Genomic DNA, 21860 nt, shown 5'->3' on the forward strand with positions numbered 1-21860 from the left:
ATTTGGGAATGGGGAGATCTCCCACCTGTTATCTTTGAGCAGGCTAATCTCTTGTAAGCAGAAGTGCCATATGAAAGTCTTCGAAGCCGGTTGGCTTGGGACTGGGAATTTTACCCCATCCCCCCCCACCCAGCTCCAGGCTTTACAAAACGTATTGATTATGTAAAAATACTTAATTTTTTTAAACTGTAATTTTTGCTTCGGTCTTGTGCTCGAAGGGAGGAAACAACTATTAATTTGCTTTTTCTGATCTTATATATAAGATTCATTCTTTCTCGTTGCTCTGCTACGGTCAAAACACATTTTGAACATGTAAGTGTGGCTGTCAGCCTTAGAGAATCTAAGGTACAGTTATTTTCTTTATCTTGATTCCTTTTTTGTTTCGTAGGGGTACCTCATTCGATTTCGGAGTTCTTTTCATTCTTCTGAAAGATTTCAAATCCTCTAGAAGCCAAAATGGGACACAGTAAACAGATTAGGATTTTACTTCTGAACGAAATGGAAAAGCTGGAAAAGACCCTCTTCAGACTTGAACAAGGTCAGTAGTAAGTCATTTGATTAGCTCTGTGTCTTTTACATTTTTAATTCATAGTCATGTTAAAATTTCTTTTAACTTCTAGACATCATTTCCAAGGACCTTTCTAAACCTGATTTGTGCGAAGACGTTGCTGTGTTCTAAACAATATCACTAATGAAAGTGGATTTCAGTTGAAAATGTTTTATTTATATCTGTCATGTTAGAATAAAATTGTTCACTTTACTTTGCATTCTAACTTCCACTTAAGACAGAAGTTGCATTTATAATCGGAAGATTGACCGTATTATTTCCATTAGCATTTACTATTAAAACTTGGGAAATTGCTTCATAAGTAATTTTACTTTGGGTATATCTATAGTTTTGCTTTTTTATAGCTCTCGCTCTTTTCCTTTACCAGACATTTGAATTAGTAAAATAGATCACAGCAAAAAGTAAACTATTATTTATGTTTGTCAAAAGCCTCTCAACTATGGAGAAGGTAAAAAAGCTGAAAATATTTTTTTGCTGAAAAAGTGAAATAACTGATCAGGTTGTGTTGAAATATATTTGAGCTGTGATTTAAAAGATCAAATTATATTTCTATAAGACATCAAATAGATGCTTTATTTTCTTAGACTTTATATTTTTCAGCATTGAAAAAAAAGCATTTCACACTTATTTATGTTAATATAACTTGTGAAGTAGTCAATAGAAGTTTAATGTATGAAAAATAAAATACAATCCCCTTTATTATTGTACCAAATGAATGTTGATAGTAGTAAACATTTGAAGAAATTTTTTTTCCCTGAATATCTCAAGAGCTGAATTTTTAAAAGAAATTTCATCCATCAAATGTGTTTCCTCCATGCCAAATCTTTATCTTCTTCCAACTTCAGCATTTAAGATCACTGAGTACTTAGGCTTTCCTGACTCTGCAGTTTTCTGGTTTTAATTTTTTTTCCTACACTCTTAAGTATTCCTCTCAACTTGGTGGTGTCTTTTGCTGACCTCTCCTCTTCCACATTTTAATTGTGTATATCAGCAAGGAATCCTTTCTTTTTCTGTTCTCCTGCCCTCAAAGAAGTATACATTCTCATGGCCTCAGCTGTTGCCTCCATACTGATGACTCCTTTTGGAAGAAAGGCCTTGAGCTTTGCTTGCTTCTTGGAAGCAAGCGAGTGTAATGGCAAGAGTAGGGAACTAGAATTTTCCTGGCTCTGCTGCTAACAAGTTGTTTGACTTTGGGCAAGTCACATTAATTCTAAACGTTAATTTATTTGTGATATGAAGGTATTAATTTCTGCTTTTCTACTTTCCTGAGTTTTGAGGCTCAAAATGAATAATAAATGGCTTTAAAGCCCTAAATAGATATAAGGCATTGCTAGATCGCTATACCTGTCTATTCTCACCATCGATTCTTGGCTTCATCCTAGTATCATGCTATGGAAGAACCTTAGGATAGCTCCAGTCAGATTTGCTTAAATTTAACATGTCCAAAACCATCTCCTCAAAATTCTCAAATGTTCTTTACTTCTCAGCTTCCCTGTTTACTTTTCCATTTTCCTAGTTTCCAAGGCTAGAAACTTTGTACTATTCTTTGATGATTTTTTCTCTTTAACTGAAGTCTCTTTTTAAGCCCTATAATTTCTTTCCAGATGTCTCCTCTTGCCTGCCTGTCTCTTCCATATGCCTGAATATGGATGCTGAAATAATCTTCTTATGCCATCTCTTCTCTTTTTATTAATTGGTGTTCATAAGGTCAAATTTAAACACATCTGCCTGGCTTCCAGGACATTCTATAATGTCTATAATCTGCCTCCTTAGCCAAGATTTTATCTCATTGTTCCTCATTATTGGTGTCCTATATCTTTCCCGTTCCCTTGTTAATTCCCTCCCCAGTGGCTTTTCTCATGCCTGTTCTTACACCTCCACTCCTGTCAGATTCCTGTATATCTATTAAATCCCTTTACTATCATTTTATGTGTTGCCTCCCTCTCAGCCTTCAGCTAAAATTCCACCTACTCCATGAAGCTTTTCCTTAAATTGTTATTATCTCCTTTCCTTGATTTCTGATTACTCAATGGGCATAGAACAGTTAAGTGCTTAAGGATGTAGCAGTGTCTAAAAGCTTATAGTGTCCAACTGGAGTTTAAGATCTGTGAAGATAGAAATTATTACAAACCTAGTGCAGTGTACTACAGCTAACAAATCCTTGCTGGTTGATTACTAAAGTGCCATTTAAAGCTAGCCAGGCTATTTGAAGAGGGAACTCTGAAGGGTTTATAAAATAAGAATATGGTGACTCTGTAACTCTGGTTAAAGCCAGTAAATTCATCCAAATGATATAAATGGGAACATGTCGAATTTTTTTCGTGCAGTAATGATGTCATTGTATTATTTTAGAAGATAATTATACTGTGAAAGATGAAGAGAAGGGACATTGGAGACAAGAAATCATGGAGAAGGCTATTTTAAAAACATGTCTGGTTTAACTACATCAGGGTTAAAAAAAAAGGGACAGAGTATGAGACATTTTAAAATTCATAAGACTTGGTGACCAATTAGGTGTAAAGAAAAGCTCTGGCAATTTTTGGTTCTTTCACCAAGCCCTTCTTCATTTTGCCTTCCTTTTCACTTTTCCCTAAGAAATGATTCCTGTGCATTTTCAAGGCTAATATCTCTACAGACTCTTCTAATTTAACAAGTACAAGACTGCATAATTATCTTTTCTAGCCAAATGATAGCCTGGCCCTGTATTTCCTATCTCTTTTAGTGGCAAATAATGAATAAAATCATTATTCCCTAAACCTGGAATTCTTCCATTTTTTATATAGGTTGGTCAAATTACAATTTCTATTTTTTTAAAGAAAATATTTATAAAGATTCCTTGATTAGGAGTCAAGTTTATATAGATTGAGTGGAGGGAATGGGGTAGAAAAACTTAGTTTACAGTAATAGTTTAATCACTCATCTTGCCAGTTTAATTGCCTGCAAGAGGGAAATGGCTAATCCGAGTAAAGTATTCCTTGTGTATGAGGAATAAGATAAACACACCATGTGCTGCTGTGCTAAGCTAATTTTAGCAAACCGAGCAATTAATCATGGAAGCTGATACACTCTAGGTATTCTGATGTTTCATTTACTGTATATAAAAATTTTAGTTTCAGGGATATGGATTAGAGGTCTACAGAGTGGCTATATATATATATACCCTTGGGGGTATGCACTGACCTGTCTATTGGGATATAGAAAGAATAGGATTTATTTCTCTTTCTTTTCTCTCTTTCTTTCTTTCTGTCTACGTATCTACCTATCTATTTTTTATTTTTAAAGTCAACTAAGGGGAATTTCTTGGTGGTCCAGGGGTTAGGACTCTGTGTTCTCACTGCCAAGGGCCTGGGTTCGATCCCTGGTCGGGGAACTAACAGCCCACAAGCTGCGCAACACTACCAAAAAAAAAATTCTATTTTAATTAAAGTAATTAAATTTTGCTAATATATAAATTGATATTGATGCTCTCAGTTTGTACGTCAGATGCATTAATAATAAAAAAGATATATTCTGAGGAAAGAGTGGTGGTTATAGGTCTAGAAGAGGTTGACAGTCATACTGCCACTGGTTTGTTTGCATTATGTTGCCATGAATTACACTTTTACCTAAACCAGGTTAAGTAGATATACAGGCTATATTATCTTAAATAGTAACATCTTTATAATACTTTGTAATGAGAGGTAGTGTAACCGTACATGCCTCTTTTACCTCAAGAGGTTGTCAAACTTAAAGATGAGTTAGAAAGTGTTTGAAATTTGCTGTTTGAGTTTTGTCCTTTTCTGAAATGACACACAGCTTTTTCTATAGTATACTTAGAAAATATTATCAGAAAAAATAAACACAATCCAACTCTGAGGTAAACATGAGTGTGAAAGTAAACTGCTTTTGTTGGGAATTGATGCTGTAGAGCAGAGTTCAACACATTTTTTTCCTGTAAAGGTTCAGATAGCAAGTATTTTCAGCTTTGCAGGCCATATGCTTTCTGTTGCAGCTACTCAGCTCTGCCATTGTACTATGAAAGCAGCCATAGACAATACATAAATAAATGGTGTGACTGTTCCAATAAAATTTTATTTACAGAAAGAGCATATAGTTTGCCAACCCTTGCTACAGGGAGAGCATTTTGAATATGTATTTTTAGTAACACTTTCATCATATGATTTTACCCATATAAATGAATATCTGCTCACTTTTAAAAGTTGATAACAAAGTTTTCTAATCTGTTTGAAATCTACCAAATAAAGAATTTCAGTTGGTTTTCAGATCATCTCTTTAATATATAAAATGGGACATCTTCTCTTTAGCTTGTAAAAGCAATTGATGTATGTCAAGGAAAATATTTATATTTACTAGCACATCTCAACAAAAATATTTACATAACTGATGAATGGAATTGAAAAGTTAAGGTCATGGACTAGTAAACATACCTACCAAGAACTTTATCCATTGGGATTTGGGTATCTTTATGTCATATTTTTTTCAAATCTGAGGTCATTAAATCAAGTATCAAAATAAATAGGACTTGGAATCTAAATTACTTTATCAGACAATATTAAACCAAGACTTTTAAAATTAATTTAATCACATTACTTTCATGACAGATATTACCAATATTAACTTTTAGTGAGAGCCAAAAGATTTGTTCCATTAATTAGTAAATAAAATTAATTATTTAAAATATTGTTTATTTTATTTGCATCTTATTCTTATTTTTGTGTTTTATAAATTACATGATCTATTAAATTATCATACACGTATATTATATAAATAAATATTCAAATTTGGAGACTACTTGTCATTTTTTTTCTGAAGGTAGACCACTGATCCAAATACTGTTTTAGAGGTTTTGGATGAGTTTCAACCTTTGTTCTACAAGTTCTCTGAATCCTTGTGTAATTATAAAAACAATATTTGTATAAGCTGAACAAGGGACAGGTTATTTAGTTGTGCTCAGATGGCTAATCTCTGATATTTGTACTGTTCAAAATGACACCATTACTTCTGTAATAAATTTAATCATCCTTGCAAATATAAATATGGTTCTCACAGTCACTTAAGTATTAAAACTTCACATTTTAATTCTTTGGGCAATTACTTCTCAGTCTATCTTTTCATAATTATAGCTCTAATATAAAAATGTTTCCCAATTTTATACCTTTTTATAAATTATAAAAAGTTATAAAAAGTCTTTTATTTATGCTTTTTGTTTCAAAACAAAATTGGGTTTATACTATCTAAACAATTTTGATACCTGCTTACAGTGTCATGGCATGTGAATTCCACCTCCCTGCTTACTGCCACATTTCAGTCATACTTTTTTCCAGAAAGGATTTGAAAGGATCTATATAGATGCATAAAATATAAGAAAACAGTAAAAGTAATCATGTTATTAAATATCCCTTGATAATATGATTTATAGTGGCTTTATACTATTCCTGCTTACAGAATACCATAATTTGTCCCATAATTTAATCATTTCCAATCATTAGATATTTAGTTTGTTGTGAGTTTATTTAATTATAATAAACTGTGATGAACATCCTTATATATAATCTATGTTTATATCACTGGTTAATTCCTCAGAAAATAAATGTCTTTATGAAATTATTGAGCCAAAAAATCTAAACTTTATTAATATTCTTAGTATGTTTATGCCAAATTTCTTTATAGAAAAATTTGTTCATGTAGCTACTTGGAAAAGAAATTATTAGTTTCACCGTATAGTAAAAGTAAGAAGTAAAAATGAGTTCCTCAATTTTTGCAAAGTTACTTAATAACTACATTTGAATAATTTGTTTATTGCTTGCTAAATCCATTTACTGTGAATAAATTTATATCCATATTTTGGTCCAATCCAGGAATATGGTTAGCAGAACTTATCACTAAATTATAATTATTTCCAGGAATGCCTAGAACTTCCATTCCCTCATGTTATATGTATTGCAGTATATAAAACAGCATTCATATTTCTCTAGGCAAATACAGAAGTATTTAATTGGATTAGCATAAATTGGAAGAGTCCAGCATTCTCTTAATGTCTTATACTGATATCTTTTCTTCACAAAAAATATCTTACCCAATGTTTAATATTGTGGTGTAGAATTTACCACCTGTCAAACATCACTGTGAGAGATTTACTTCTATCAAAGAGCAAGTTTAGACATGACTGAAATATATCTATGTGTTCTCTATTTCAGCATTTGCCTTGAACCAAACTGACATTCTTTATATATAAATAAATAGCAGTTCACACTCATATTTCTGATTCATATCACCACAGCAGGGTTCATTGTAGCTGTCTCCCTTGCTTATTGGTAACATCTTTCTCTGACAGTGAAAAACCTGGCTCTTATCACCTTTGTTTTTGAAAGATATTTTCAACAGGTATAGAATTCTAGGCTGACAGTTTTAATCTTTCAGTACTTTTAAAGATGTTGCTCCACAACCTAAGTGTCCATCAACAGATGAATGGATAAAGAAGATGTGGCACATATATACAATGGAATATTACTCAGCCATAAAAAGAAACAAAATTGAGTTATTTGTAGTGAGGTGGATGGACCTAGAATCTGTCATACAGAGTGAAGTAAGTCAGAAAGAGATAAACAAATACCATATGCTAACACATATATATGGAATCTAAAAAAAAAAAAAATTGTCATGAAGAACCTAGGGGCAAGATGGGAATAAAGACGCAGACCTACTAGAGAATGGAATTGAGGATATGGGGAGGGGGAAGGGTAAGCTGGGACAAAGTGAGAGAGTGGCATGGACATATATACGCTACCATGTAAATGTAAAATAGATAGCTAGTGGGAAGCAGCCGCATAGCACTGTGCTTTGTGACCACTTAGAGGGGTGGGATAGGGAGGGTGGGAGGGAGGGAGATGCAAGAGGAAAGAGATATGGGGAGATGTGTATATGTATAACTGATCACTTTGTTATAAAGCAGAAACTAACACACCATTGTAAAGCAATTATACTCCAATAAAGATGTTTTAAAAAAAAGATGTTGCTCCACTGTCTTCTTGCTTGCATTGTTTCCCATGAGAAATCTGCTGTCATCCTTATCCTTGTTCCTCTGTACATACTGGTGTCTTTTTTCCTCTGTGGCTGCTTATGAGATATTCTCATTTTCACTGGTTTTGAGCAATTTGATTTTGATGTTCTTTGGTGTAATTTTCTTCATATTTCTTGTGTGTGGGATTTGTTGAACTTCTTGGATCTGTAAGTTTGTTGTTTTCACCAAATTTGAGAATTTTTTACCCATTATTTCTTCAAATAATTTACGTCTCCCTTCTTCTCTCCTTTGAGGACTCTTTATATTAAGCCACTTGAATTGTCTGATGCTCTTTCAAATTTTTAGATTCTTTTTTCTCTCTTTGTTTCTTTTTGCATAGTTTCTATTCCTGTGTCTTGAAATTCGCTTATCTTTTTTTCTGCCACGTCTCACCATCCATTAAATCCATTGTCTGTATTTGTCATCTCAGACATTGTAGTTTTAATCTCTAAAAGTTTGATTTGGATCTTTTTCTTTTGTTTCAATATTTTCCATGTCTTGACCTAACTTTTTGAACATATGGAATGCAGTTATGATAACTGAAATCCTACCTTGTTTACTAGTTGAACATCTGTGTCACTCCTGGGTCCGTTTTCATGGATTGATTATTCTCCTTGTTATGGGTTTTGTTTTCCTCCCTCTTCATATGTCTCATAATCTTTGTTTGGATGCCAGACATTATTAATTTTACCTTGTTGGGTGCTGAGTATTTTTGGATTCTTATAAATGTTCTTGGTCTTTGTTCTGGAATGAAGTTACTTGGAAATATTATAGTCTTTTGAGTTTTACTTTTATGATTTGTTAAGCCAGTCTAGAACTATGCCCTTTCTAAGGCTCATTATTCCCCACTACTGAAGCAAGATCCTTCTGAACTTTCTACCCAGTGCCTCATGAATTATGAGTTCTCCCGGTCTAGCTGGTGAGAACAAGCACTGTTCCTGGTCTCAGGTATTTTTCTCAGAGACGTGCACTGATCAATACTCTTCTGAATACTCAAGGGAGACCTTTGGCAGATCTCTGGAGTTCTCTGTGCAGCTTTCTCCTCCTTATCCACAACTCTCATCTGAAAACTCTAGCTGCCTTCGTCTCCACAGATTCTTAGTTCCGTCTCCTCAACACAGGAAGTCAGTTGAGGTCTGCCTGGGTTCCTTCTCCCTGTGCCCCAACCTGGAAACTCTTTCAAAGTAGTAAGTAGGCAGGGACAATTGTAGGGCTCATCTTGTTTACTTTCCATCTCTCAGAGATCACTGACTTTTGTTGCCTGATGTCAGGGTCTTGAAAAATCATTGTTTCATATATTTTGTCTGTTTTTTTTGTTTTGGGTGGTGGTTTCTTTCTTTTAAGTTTCAGGGAGGGGGGTAAATCCAATCCCTGTTATTCCATCTTTGCCAGAAGCAGAAGTCTCAGTCCTTTAGGTCTCTGTTTCCTCTGTGTGGAATGCTCTGTTCCAGATATCTGTGTGGTCAACTCCCTCAACTCCTCTTTCTGTTTAGCAGTTTTTTCTTGGATGCTGGACATTGTGAATTTTCTGTTTTTATCTCTGGATTTTGTTGTCTTGCTTTAAAGGAGTGATAAGTTTTATTTTAGAAGTCATTTACATTATCTGTGGATCAGCTTAATCCTTTTGAGGCTTGTGTTCAAGCTTTGATAGGATAGGTTTAGAGTAATTTTTACTCTAGGGCTACTTTAACCCTATTACTTAAGACATGACTCTCTTGAATACAACAGGTGTTCAGCAAGGTCTCTTAACTCTGGCTGCTTAAAAATTGTAATGTATCCCAGGCCTGAGTGAGCTCTGAGAATTGTTCAATTTACAGCTCCCACTAGTTGTTCTTTTCCCAGCCTTATGTAGTCAAACCCTACTCATGTACAGTTTAGTATTCAGGCAGACTCAAGATGACTCTAGGTAAATTCCTGGAACTCCGTCTCTGCATAGCTCCCTTCTTGTCGTACTCTGCCCTGAAAATTGCAGTCTCTTCACCCTCCGAAACTCTAATCTCTGTCTCCTCAACTCAGATTACTATTCTTGCTCCCAGTGTCACAGTCCAAAAAGGTCCCCTAGTCTGATAACTAGAAGGTTCATAGAAATCATCCTTCTCTCAGGCATCACAGTCCTCTCTACCTGTTTTGAGAACAGTTGTTAATGTAGTTCTTTTAGTTTTTCATCAGAGGGCAAGTCCAGTACCAGTTACTCCATTATGATCAGAAGCAGACATCTTCAGAAGGATATTTTTAACACACAAGACACGTCATGTCACTCCTGCTTAAAAATGTTCACTGGCTCATTTCAGTCAGTGAAGGAGCCAAAATACTTACAGTGACCTTTAAGACTGCATGATCTGGCTCCCTTGTTACCTTTCTTTCCTTATATCCTACTATTCCTCCCACAGCTTATTCCAATGTAGCCATGCTGACCTTCTTGTTATTTCTGGAACCACCAGGCATGCTTCCATCCTAGGTCCTTTGCGCTCTCTGTCTCCTGTGCTTGGTCAGCACTTTCTCTCCATGGCCATGGTGAGCCATAAGGCTCTCTCACTTCTCTCACTCTCATTGAAGCCCTTCAACTTCTCAATAACCATCCTATTTAAAGTTGCTACCGTCTCCTCACCATCACTCCTTTCCCTCCTTTTTCTTACACTGCTCTGATTTTTGTCCCTTAGCATTTATCCCTTTCTGCCATACTACTTTTTCTTATTTATTTGTCATGTCCATTGTTTAATGGCTGCCTTCCCCCATTAGAACTCAAGCTTCACAAGGGCAGAGATCATTGTCTTTTTTGTTCCTTATTACATCATATGCACTCAGTACGTCATTTTTTATTACTTTGTTGGATGTTTAATAAGTATCAAAAGTATAAATATTGCTATACTTCTTTCTTCTCAAAAAGTTCCTTAAGCTTAAAGATTATAACCAGCAGAACTAAATTTCCCTGCCTTCATCAGTTATTATTGCCCATCATTAATTAAAATGTTACACCCATGTTTAAAATATATATGCCTGAATTTCTAATAGACTTTACTATAGTCAGAATTTTCACATCCTAACAATTATAATCAAGGTTTAAAGTCGGCCTTGAACCAATAAAAATTTTTCTTTCATAATAAAGTTATAACTGTAATGTGTTAACTTTTTTTCCTCTTAGGGCAAAATACTTGTAATACAGTACAGAAATCTCAGATATATTTTTAAAGAAATAGCCTAACTAAGGCAAAAGTGAGAATGTTTTGGCTTTCAGAATTCCAAGAAGGGCTTAAGTAACTAAACCATGAACAGTAGGTTTAGAGGCAGTAGCATGCTGGAGTTGCTGGTGTTGTCTCACAAGAGCTGACCATGCATATCTCTTCCCAGTTCCACATTCAGTGATGCCATGTTGGTAGCTTGAGATGGACCATGGTGAGACTTGTTTCCTCCAGAAGTCAGCAAACACTGCAAATCAGGGTTCCTCACCACTCCTACCCCCATCCCACTCAGCTCCACACAGCCACTTGTTAACCCTCTGTTACCACATCTCTGGAGTTGAGCCCACATCAGGAACAACTGGTATCAGGGGCTCAAATGCCTCTAGAACTGTTAGAAATCTGAATTCTGCCACTCTAGAGGTTGACTTCTCTCAGGGAAGACTGGCTTGCTCTACCTGGTAAGATAGTGTCCCATGATACCTCCCAACTTTTACGTACTATCACAGACTCTGATACCACAGAGAAACTCACTTTCTCTGCTGCAGTTTGAAAAATACCAGTGAAAGTCTCTAGTTAGATGCCCACCTCTGAGCAGTTCAGGAAGTGGAACGGAGGTAATCGTGGGGAATGGAATCATGTAAGAACTTGCATATCCCAAAGTAGCCATGTGACTAGGAATCAGTTTCCAGGAGAAGAAGAGAGGGACAGTACAGAACAGACAGTTCTATGGTTGTTTACTGTATGTTAAAATACAAAATTAAGCTAAATTGAAATGCAAAGTGGTTCCAGAGCAGCATTAAATGTTTGGAGTTCTTTTAAACATAGTTGAGAAATCATCGTTGTATAATACTTTAAATAAAACATCTTTTTAATGTGGTAACTTAAGTCCTGCAATGAGTTTATTAAAATGTGCTTTTTGTTTAGGGTTTGAACTACAGTTCCGATTAGGCCCAACTTTACAGGGAAAAGCAGTTACTGTGTATACAAATTACCCATTTCCTGGAGAAGCATTTAATCGAGAAAAATTCCGTTCCCTGGAATGGGAAAATCCAACAGAAAGAGAAGATGATTCTGATAAATACTGTAAACTTAATCTTCAACAAGCTGGATCATTTCAGTATTACTTCCTTCAAGGGTAAGTCAGGTGTTCTGTATGTGAAAAAAAGAAGTTAATTTATTCTATAACTTGAAGTTATCTAACTTGTAAAAAGTTACCATATGAACCATGGCAGTCCAATTTTTACAGGGCTTTCCTGAGATGCAAATAGAATATGATCATTCAGTTTCTAGGAAGTAATTGTAAGCTTTTATTGCAACTTTTAAAATGTTTTTATGTGCCTAGAAATATATTTTTAAATGGGACAATTTACTTTCCAATTAGAGAGTCAGACTATTAGATGAGAATTATTTTTCCTATCATTAATTGAGAAGTTTTTGTTTTGTTTTTTCCTTAGAAATGAGAAAAGTGGTGGAGGTTACATAGTTGTGGACCCTGTTTTACGTGTTGGTGCTGATAATCATGTGTTACCCTTGGACTGTGTTACTCTCCAGACATTTTTAGCCAAGTGTATGGGACCCTTTGATGAATGGGAAAGCAGACTTAGGGTTGCAAAAGAATCAGGTAATGTCAGCTTTCTTTCTTTTCTTCTTCTTTAAAATAAATGTAATTATCTTCTGTGATACAGATTTCAAAGGCTTTAATTCTTTTAATTTCATTCCTTAGTACATTTAGCAACAAAAATAGAACTCTATGAAATTGTTGTTACTTGACCATTTTTAACCTACAAAAATGGCAAATTTTGTGGTTCAACTGAATAAATGAAGGAACTCTATGACAAAATAAGATTATTATTGTTCCTTAGACTTTACTTTGACATATAAAAATTACTAAGCTACCAGAATGTGTTGGAAAATACATTATCATGGACTTCCCTGGTGGCACAGTGGTTAAGAATCCGCCTGCCAATGCAGGGGACACGGGTTTGAGCCCTGGTCCAGGAAGATGCCACATGCTATGCAGCAACTAAGCCCGTGTGCCACAACTACTGAAGCCTGCGCTCCTAGAGCCTGTGCTCCTCAACAAGAGAAGCCACCGCAATGAGAATCCCTCGCACTGCAATGAAGAGTAGCCCCAGCTCGCCACAACTAGGGAAAGCCCTCGCACAGCAATGAAGACCCAACGCGGCCAAAAATAAATAACTAAAATATATCATCATTATATATAATTTTAATTCAACAAGCCTTGATTAATGGTCTTCCATGTGGAAGTCATGTGCTGCCATACATACCAAGAGTAAAATGAAACTTAAGGTGTATTCTACTCTTAAGTAAAGGGTAATGTTAATTTTCTACTTTCGACTTGAACATAGAGTGAAGAAAGAAATGAGAAGTTCACTGACATAACTAAAACAGAATACAAGTACTATGGAACATTAAAACTAGGAGAAAGGGCTTTCCTGGTGGCTCAGTGGTTGAGAGTTCACCTACCGGTGCAGGGAACACGGGTTCGTGCCCCGGTCCGGGAGGATCCCACGTGCCGTGGAGTGGCTGGGCCCGTGAGCCATGGCCGCTGAGCCTGCGCGTCCAGAGCCTGTGCTCCGCAACGGGACAGGCTACAACAGTGAGGCCCGCGTACTGCAAAAAAAAAAAAAAACTAGGAGAAAGATGTACTGATATACTTGCATAGGATATATTTTCTACATATAAATATATCAATTTAAGAAATATAAATTGAACCCCTAATAGTAACTAGGCATTGTGTGTGATTTTTTTCAAACACATCATCTCATTATCCCTATCTTGCATATGAGGACACTGATAATCCTGAAAGATTTAAGTAGACTTGCTTGAAGTCACTTGTGGTACAGCTAGGATTTAAACCCAAGTCTTTAACCCCTTCTCGGGTAGCATGGTTGCCTTGCCATTTAGAATTACTTATGGAAGTTTAACCTTACATTTTGCTTAGTTTTAGGTATGTTTTTTCTTATAGTGGTCTTTGTTTCTTTTCTTGTGTTGCAGGCTACAACGTGATTCATTTTACCCCATTGCAGACTCTTGGACTATCTAGGTCATGCTATTCCCTTGCTGATCAGTTAGAATTAAATCCTGATTTTTCAAGACCTAATAAAAAGTACACCTGGACTGATGTTGGACAGCTAGTGGAAAAATTGAAAAAAGAATGGAATATTCTTTGTATTACTGATGTTGTCTACAATCATACTGGTATGAGCTTCATTAACTACTTCTATTAATTTTAATGAGAATATTATATTCTAATTATTTCATTCCTTGCTGTTTTATATAACATAAAGTTTGAAAACACAAGTGATGATTAGGTGTCCTTCAATTTAAAAATCCCTTTATACAGTACCACTTTTTTTCTTTCAAAGAAAACAGTGTTAGTTGAAGATATAATCAATATGTAAGTATTTTACATGTGATGATTATAAAAACAGGAGTGTGATCATAGAAAAGACCAAATATTTCAATTTACAGTATTAATACTTTACAGACCAACTAATGAATCTATATAGCCATAGCTCTGTTACTATAGCATATATTTGAAAAAACTGAATGGTGTTATTTGAAGAGAAAATTATTGGTAAATTCTTAGAACTTAAATTTGAAAATTATATCTTTTACATGTTAAAAGATATTATTAAAGTTAACCTGTTTTGGGTCCCAGGATTTCTTACCAGTATACAAATCTATAAAAATGTATCAGAGGTTTCCAGATGCTGATCCTCAGGAAATGACTGCTTCCATCAGCTATCAGAGTAACTGGGTCTGGAGAAGCCTCTGGCCCTGATCAGCTTTCAGTTTAACCCAGTGTACCTTGCAGATGCTCTTTTCTGTTTGCCATGAGGTAGAAAAGTCAGGAAACCACTGACTTACTTATGTAAACAACAGGAATTCTACGTGGTACAAAACATTTAACAACAACAACAAAAATCTCTGGTGTGTGTGTCATAAAATTGTTTTCCAAGTAACCATAGGAACTATGAAGATGTTCAAAAGCTCAAAGATTTGGTTCATCAATATAGATAATAATCTCTAATGATAATAATAAACAATCAAAATTAGGCAAAGAAATAGGAACATTCTAAAATTTGTTTTTTCTGCATGCACCTGGAAACTAACCATCAGGGTCCACAGTGAAAACTGCCTAATGTCTAAGAATTCAGTATTCTTCGCTTGAAAATTTGACGTTATTGATAACTACTTTGACATCTTTAATACTATTCACATCAAATTTATCAAACCACATAATGGCAGCGTATGAATTATGATATGGCTTAGGCAGCTGTAACAAAAAGACAAAAATATAGTGACTTAAGATTTAAATTATACTTATTTCTTATAAAAGATTAAGTAGGCATTCCAAGACTGGTGTGGTAGCCAACCCATGATAGGGAACGAAGTTCTTTCTCTCATGCTGCTCTGCTGTCTCCAGCACTTTGCTTCCATCTCTTATCAAATATGGCCCCTCCAGTTCCTTATATCACCTCTACCCAGTGGCAATGAGGAAAGGGAAGTAATGTCTTTTAAGGGCATGATCTGGTGTATATATCCCTTCTGCTCACATTGCACCAGATAGGATTTTGTCTCTTGTCACACCTAGCTATAAAGGAGCTTGCAATGTAGTATTTTGTTTGTCAGCCATGTCTGTCGCTGAACCTTGAGAGTTCTGTCACTAAAGCGACAAAGGGAGTATAAGGTTTGGAGTACAGTCACAGGCTGTCAGAGACTGTATTTGCTAAAGCATTTGAGAGATTCTGTGTAATATAAAAGAAGTGAATGTTGCTTCCACCTTGCATGGAAAGTGTTGAGTATCATAATGTCCTTTCTATGATATAGGTTTTCATTAAAAAGTTACTGTCCAGGGAAAGTCAACTTCCAGAATGGCACTGTTAAGGGCTTCACAGACCCTCTACCTTGCAAAACAGCTGTAACTGTTGAAAATTATTTTTAAAAAACTAAAGTCTCCGAAAATTGTCCTAAGGGCATTCAGCATGTGGAGAGACATTTATGCAAGAATATGTACTAAACCTCAGAAAGAATAGTGAGAGTCTGTGACATTTGAACCACAACCTGCTCCTCCCTCCCTACCCTTCCCCAGTCAGAGTGATGATAGGTCTGTTCCTAGCAGGTGCTGCCAAGGACACCAGGCTCCCTTTCTCCCTGGCTCCCAGTCTAGGGCTGTGGTTGCAAGAGGCAGGCTTCCAGCGTTTCTCATTCCCCCCTTTCAGCACTATGTTACGGAAACTATTCTAGGCAAGAGCAGATGAGAGGCCTGGGGCTCCCTTCCTCCGCCCAGCCCCCACTCAGAGAGAGAAAGTTCTACTTCATGCATGGCAGGTCAAGAATACTGGACCCTTGCTCCAGCTTGCATGTGGGGTCGGGGTTCCACACCTGGAGGGGAAAGCCAAGAAAACCGGAGGCTCCTACCCCTGCCACCACTGGTGGAGCAGTGACACAGGTGTTCTGCCCCTGGGAAGAGATGTGCAGTAAGAACAGAGTAAGAATGGAACTGACTTTCTTTGGTACATAGCATGGGAAAGTTCAAGCCTGTGAGCACTGTTGAAAACAGTGGAGACTTTGGTGGTAAACAATCCAAAGGAGGCTGGTATCTTCATGAGAGCAACATGCTAAACCATAGGCCAGCTACTGGTCTAACAGAGAGAACCAGGGAAAGAGACAGCTAACAAGAGCCTTCTTGGGGTCAGAACAAGCCTCAAAGACAGGCCTCAAAGACTACCCATGCCAAGGGACCCAAATTTAATTGGATCATACTGCAGTGCAATTTATGCTCCAGAATATTATCAAAAATAATAGCACAGTCAGCCTGAGTAACAGCTCAGGAGAGAAATAGCTGAGTGTGATACCAACAGAAGCAGACAGCTTAACAGATTTCAGGGAAAAAGACACTTAAGAGAGCCCTGCTAAAAACCACCATCATCCCAGGCTGACTACCCGTGGCCAAGGCTGCACCCTCTGAGTCGCAACATCAGAGTCTGCACACTGGGGGAAATAGACTTCCCTAAAATAGTCCAGACAAGTCACAAACCAGCAACCAAAAGGACCTGGAGGGGATGGGATCAGTATCCAGAATTGCTACAACATACTATCTAAATCACCAATACTCAACAAAGAATTGAGACATGTAAAGAAACAGCAAAGTGTGGCCCTTACGCAAGAAAAAAACAGGCAACAGAAATCACCTTTGAGAAGTCCTAGATGTCGTTCTTGAAATAGACTTTAAAGCAAGTATTATAAATGTATTTAAAGAATCGAAGGAAACCAAATTAAAGCAGTAAAAGAAGATATTATGATGATAGCCCAGCAAAGAGGGAATATCATAAATAGATAGAAATTTTTTAAAAGAGCCAAATGAGAATTCTGGAGTTGAAAAGTAAATAACCAAAATGAGAAATTTCACTAGAGCTGTTCAGCAGCATGTTTGAGTGAACAGTGACTATGCAATCTAAAGAAGAGAGAGAAAAAGGATAAAAATGAACAGAGTTTCAGTGAAATGTGGGACATGGAAACACCAGAAGGAGAGGAAAGAATGGAAAAAAATACTTGAAGAAATAATGGCTGAAAACCTCCCAACCTCCAACATTAATTTACACATCCTAAAACTCAGGGACCTCCAGATAACATAAACAAAAGAGAGCTACACTCAGACACATCATAGTGAAAATTTTGAAAGCCAAAGATTTAGGGAATCTTGAAAGTAATGTCTTGAAAGGCAGAGATTATCAGAGTCAATTTAAAAATAAACAAATAAAACAAGATCCAAATATATGCTGTCTACATGCCACACACTTTAAATTCAAAGATACGGGTAGGTTGACAGTAAAAGGATGGAAAAAGATAAACCTGAACTGGTTAGTTTAGGAGTTCCCTCTCTGACTGCTGCAGAGATGGCTCAGCCTTGGGCATACACAAGGTCTTCCAGACTGCCAGAGGTGAATGGGATTTCTTTTTTTTTTTTTTTGGGATTTCTTTTTAAGGCTGGCTTCCTAGAAGTCACCCTAGGTCAGAGTGTACTTCGTTGTTCACTCGGTGTGCCTACCTCTCCCAGAATGAAACTAACCCCAGACTGGGAGGAGGTAAGGGGAGAGGGCATCTCCCATCTTGGCCACACCTGCCTGGAGTAGAGCACTGGGGTAGAGCTTCCATAACACGTGGTTGGTCGGGTGGGATAAGGGAGCAGGTTGTGGTTCAAGTGCCACAGACTCTTGCTATTCTTACTAAGAATTAGTAGGTTTTCTTGAATAAATGTTTCTCCATGTGCCAGATGCCCTTAGGACAATTTCCAGAGTCTTTCTTTACTGTGCTACTCTGGAAGTCCATCTTTCATTTTTAATTTTAATATGTATTAAGACATAGTTTGGAGTTTAACTCCTCTTTCATATAGAATGAGAAAAAATACTTTTATTACCTAATGTTTAGAATTCTTTCACTTTACACTTGATTTTGTTTCATAAAATTGAGATAAGAAACAAAGTTTCAGGATTTTACCATGTAAAAAGTTGGGGTTGCCTTAGTATTTACTCTTAATAAACGAAAATCCAAATTGGATATAATTATCATGACATTTTTCTCTTATATAATCTTGAATTTCAATGACTATGATGATAAATCTTGGGAAAACTATCTTGATTCAAATTTGGAGAATTATCAATTTAACTTTTATTACAACATCTCTGCTTCTTATGTATTTTGTCTGTTAAATAAATACTAAGTAAATCAATGACTTACTAAATGATTTATCATATATGTGAAACTAAAAATAATAATGATTTTAAAACTCTGTAAGGATTGTAATGGTTCTCAGCTGAGTGAACAAGGCATGGCCACATTCATCTCAGCCATAGAGCAGAATGGTTAGACTGCAGATTCTGAAAAGAGACTTGCCCAGTTCTTTTTCTGGCTGTGTGACTTTTGCTGAGGTACCTATCTCAGGCTCTCATCTGTCAAATGAACATGATAGTATGTCCTATATCCTTTGGAAGGGCATGAGGGTTAATAAATTAATGCACTTAACAGTTCCTGGCATATGGTAGGTATTGAATCATTGTTACTACTTTCATGTACATTAACCACTCCTGAGCATGAATTTACAGGGCATTAGTCCATTTTAAAGATGAAGCAAAATGTGTCTAGCTTTTATTTGTTTATTAATAAATTAAAACAAATTACCTCCAATGTTGTAAACACTTGAAATATCTTGCAAAACTCCTGATTCTGAACTTCCTGCTACCAATGGGTAATAAGATACAAGCTATACCCTTGTTATTTGAGTATATTTTTTTTAGCAGTTTCTCAGCCTCACTTGTATCAGTTTTATCGAAACAATATATCTTATTAACCTTTCAAGATTAGCTATACAAAGAGGCTGCCTATGAGAGAACTGAGTTTTCTTCCATCAGGATTGTCTAAGCAAAATTAAAAAACAAACAAACAAACAAAAAAACCCTTTCTAGAAGGAAGGCTCCATGAGCACCTGAACCTTGCTCCCTTATTTGCTATAGAATATCTAGCTCCCAGAACAGTGCCTGGGATATATGACACTTTCAGTGTAGATATATGTGGACCTATGAATGGATTTTGAGTTAACATGCTGTCCCCAGGCAGTGCTATCATCACATGCTTGGGTAGATGTGCCTGGGCCTCAGCTGGAGTCTGGGCCAGTTTGAGAGATGTACTGAGAAGAGTGGGTGTGAGGAAAGAGAAGGACTAAAATGTAGCAAACCTCCCTCCAGGGTTTAGGGGAGATGAGAAGGAAAAGAGAGGGCACAAAAGAGAGAAGCAAAAATTTAAGGCAACCAAGATAATGACACCTTTTGAAAATCAAGCAAGAGGTCTTTTGTAAATCACGGAAGGACTAATCAGTAATGACAAATGTAGAGCTTGAAAGTGATGAAAATGAGAAAGTAACACTAAATTTCATGGTTAGGAGGCTGGAGTAATCTCGGTGGAGCGCTGGCTGTAGAAGCAGACTGTAGTGGGAGAAGGAATGAGAGTGTGGGGAGAAAGTGGAAGCAGTAGATACAGGTTGGATTTTCAAGATGTTTGGTCTCGATACTAATAGACCCTGCAGAACTTAGAGAAATAACTGCATTTAGATAAGTTGTGTGTTTGTATTCTTAGCTTTGGGGAGATACAAGCATATTTAAAGATCTAGAGGAAGGAATCTCACCTCCCTCTCCCACTCAAAAGAAAAAAAAACCCACAGGAATACATGATATATAGGAGAAAAAGATATAAATGACATTTTGCATTCTAAGGATAGGTAAGAGAGAGAACCTAGAGCTTAGGTGGGGCCGAGGGAGGGCCCTGTCACTCAGGAGACCAGAAGTAAAAAGGAGAAGCTCCTGGGGAAAGTAAATGTCAGGGGGCTCTTCTGCCCTAGAACCTAACAGCCAGACACTGAAAAGCCCAAACCAGAATTGAAGATACAGGTAACTTTCTACTTTAATGAGGCCAGAGAACTTGAAGTAAGGGCAAAAGCCCAGTCTGCCTTAAAGGAAAAGATGTCCTTTAGGTTTAGAAGGAGCATTCCAAAATATAGTTCACCCAAGGAGCATCAAAAGAGGCTAAGGGGGCTTCCCTGGTGGCACAGTGTTTGAGAGTCCACCTGCCGATGCAGGGGACATGGGTTCGTGCCCCGGTCCGGGAAGATCCCACATGCCGCAAAGCGGCTGGGCCCATGAGCCATGGCCGCTGGGTCTGCGCTGTCTGGAGCCTGTGCTCTGTAATGGGAGAGACCACAACAGTGAGAGGCCCGCGTACCGCAAAAAAAAAAAAAAAAAAAGGACAAGGACAAGACCCTTCTTAACTCCCACTCCAATAGTAAACAATTTATACAATGGCATTAATAAATGTGTTGATCCTATTTACTATCAATTAAAAACTCTTACAACAGAAAAGAAAAATATATGGTGAAATAGATGATAGGATACCACAACCAAAAAATTGTTTTCATACTACAATATCGTTATAAAATATTGATATCAAATATATAAGAAAATAAGTGATAGATGTTGATATTTTATTTTACCTTTAAACTTAACTTCAGTTTAATTACATGATATTCCTTTATGTTTCCTTTTTCTTTAAGCTACTAAAAGTCAATGGCTCCAGGAACATCCAGAAAGTGCATATAACCTTGTGAATTCCCCACACTTAAAACCTGCCTGGGTCTTAGACAGAGCACTTTGGCATTTATCCTGCGACGTTGCAGACGGGAAATACAAAGAAAGAGGAGTAGCTGCTTTGATTGAAAATGATCATCAAATGAATGTCAGTATGTATAGAGGAATACCACACTAAAACAATAGCAGAATTTCTAAAGTGTAAAGTAAATGTGTGGTTGAAAATCATTTAGAACCTGTCTTTTAATATGCTAAATAATGTTTAGTAAAAAGATTTTAAATGTGTATATTTTAACTATTGATATTTTTCAGTGCATTCGAAAAATAATTTGGGAGGATATTTTCCCAAAGATCCATCTCTGGGAATTTTTCCAAGTAGATGTTGACAAAGCAGTTGAGCAATTTAGAGGACTTCTTACACAAGGTACAGGATATACACTAGAACGTTTCTATCGATTTTCAGAAATCTAGTATTGCTCTTGAAGCGATAACTCTTCTCTTGGTTAACACATTATTAAATCTGTTATTATTATATGATATTTGTATTGTTTTTGATGCTCTAAAACTATGATTCTGGAAGCTGTCTTAGAGTTAGCAGAGATATCTAAAGAGCATGTCATAATACATACTTATTTCCCTCGGGGACTGTTTCTTACACTGATTCCTTAGCACAATGCTCAGAATACCGTAGAGCGCAATATGTATTTGTTAAATGCATGAATGGCAGGTAAGTAGAGCAGAGTATTTCAGCTGCCAAAGACTCAAAACAGTCTTTGAAACTGAGAGATGTATGTCCTCTGTTGGCTAACATAGGAATCTTAACTGAGGCTTCTAGCTGATGGCGCCTACCATTAAGGCTACCTAACCACTAGTGAGACTGACTCAGGTAC

The 21860-nt window shown here is 36.5% G+C and overlaps 1 protein-coding gene across 6 annotated transcripts in view; it reads left to right on the forward strand.

Annotated features, from left to right (window-relative positions):
• The first annotated feature begins 456 nt into the window (after positions 1-456).
• AGL (amylo-alpha-1, 6-glucosidase, 4-alpha-glucanotransferase) overlaps positions 457-21860 on the forward strand; it is a 75809-nt gene continuing 54405 nt past the window's right edge. For 3 of the 6 annotated variants that reach the window (XM_065887128.1, XM_065887137.1, XM_065887146.1), the window contains exons 1-6: positions 457-538; positions 11732-11942; positions 12262-12428; positions 13826-14029; positions 20937-21118; positions 21283-21394. In XM_065887128.1, coding sequence (XP_065743200.1) covers positions 457-538; positions 11732-11942; positions 12262-12428; positions 13826-14029; positions 20937-21118; positions 21283-21394 — 958 coding nt within the window. The remainder of the gene's footprint in view (positions 539-11731; positions 11943-12261; positions 12429-13825; positions 14030-20936; positions 21119-21282; positions 21395-21860) is intronic. The other 3 variants (XM_065887156.1, XM_065887164.1, XM_065887172.1) reach the window with 2 other exon arrangements.

This window comes from Phocoena phocoena, chromosome 1 (genome assembly GCF_963924675.1).
Source record: "Phocoena phocoena chromosome 1, mPhoPho1.1, whole genome shotgun sequence".
Taxonomy (NCBI): Eukaryota; Metazoa; Chordata; class Mammalia; order Artiodactyla; family Phocoenidae; genus Phocoena; species Phocoena phocoena.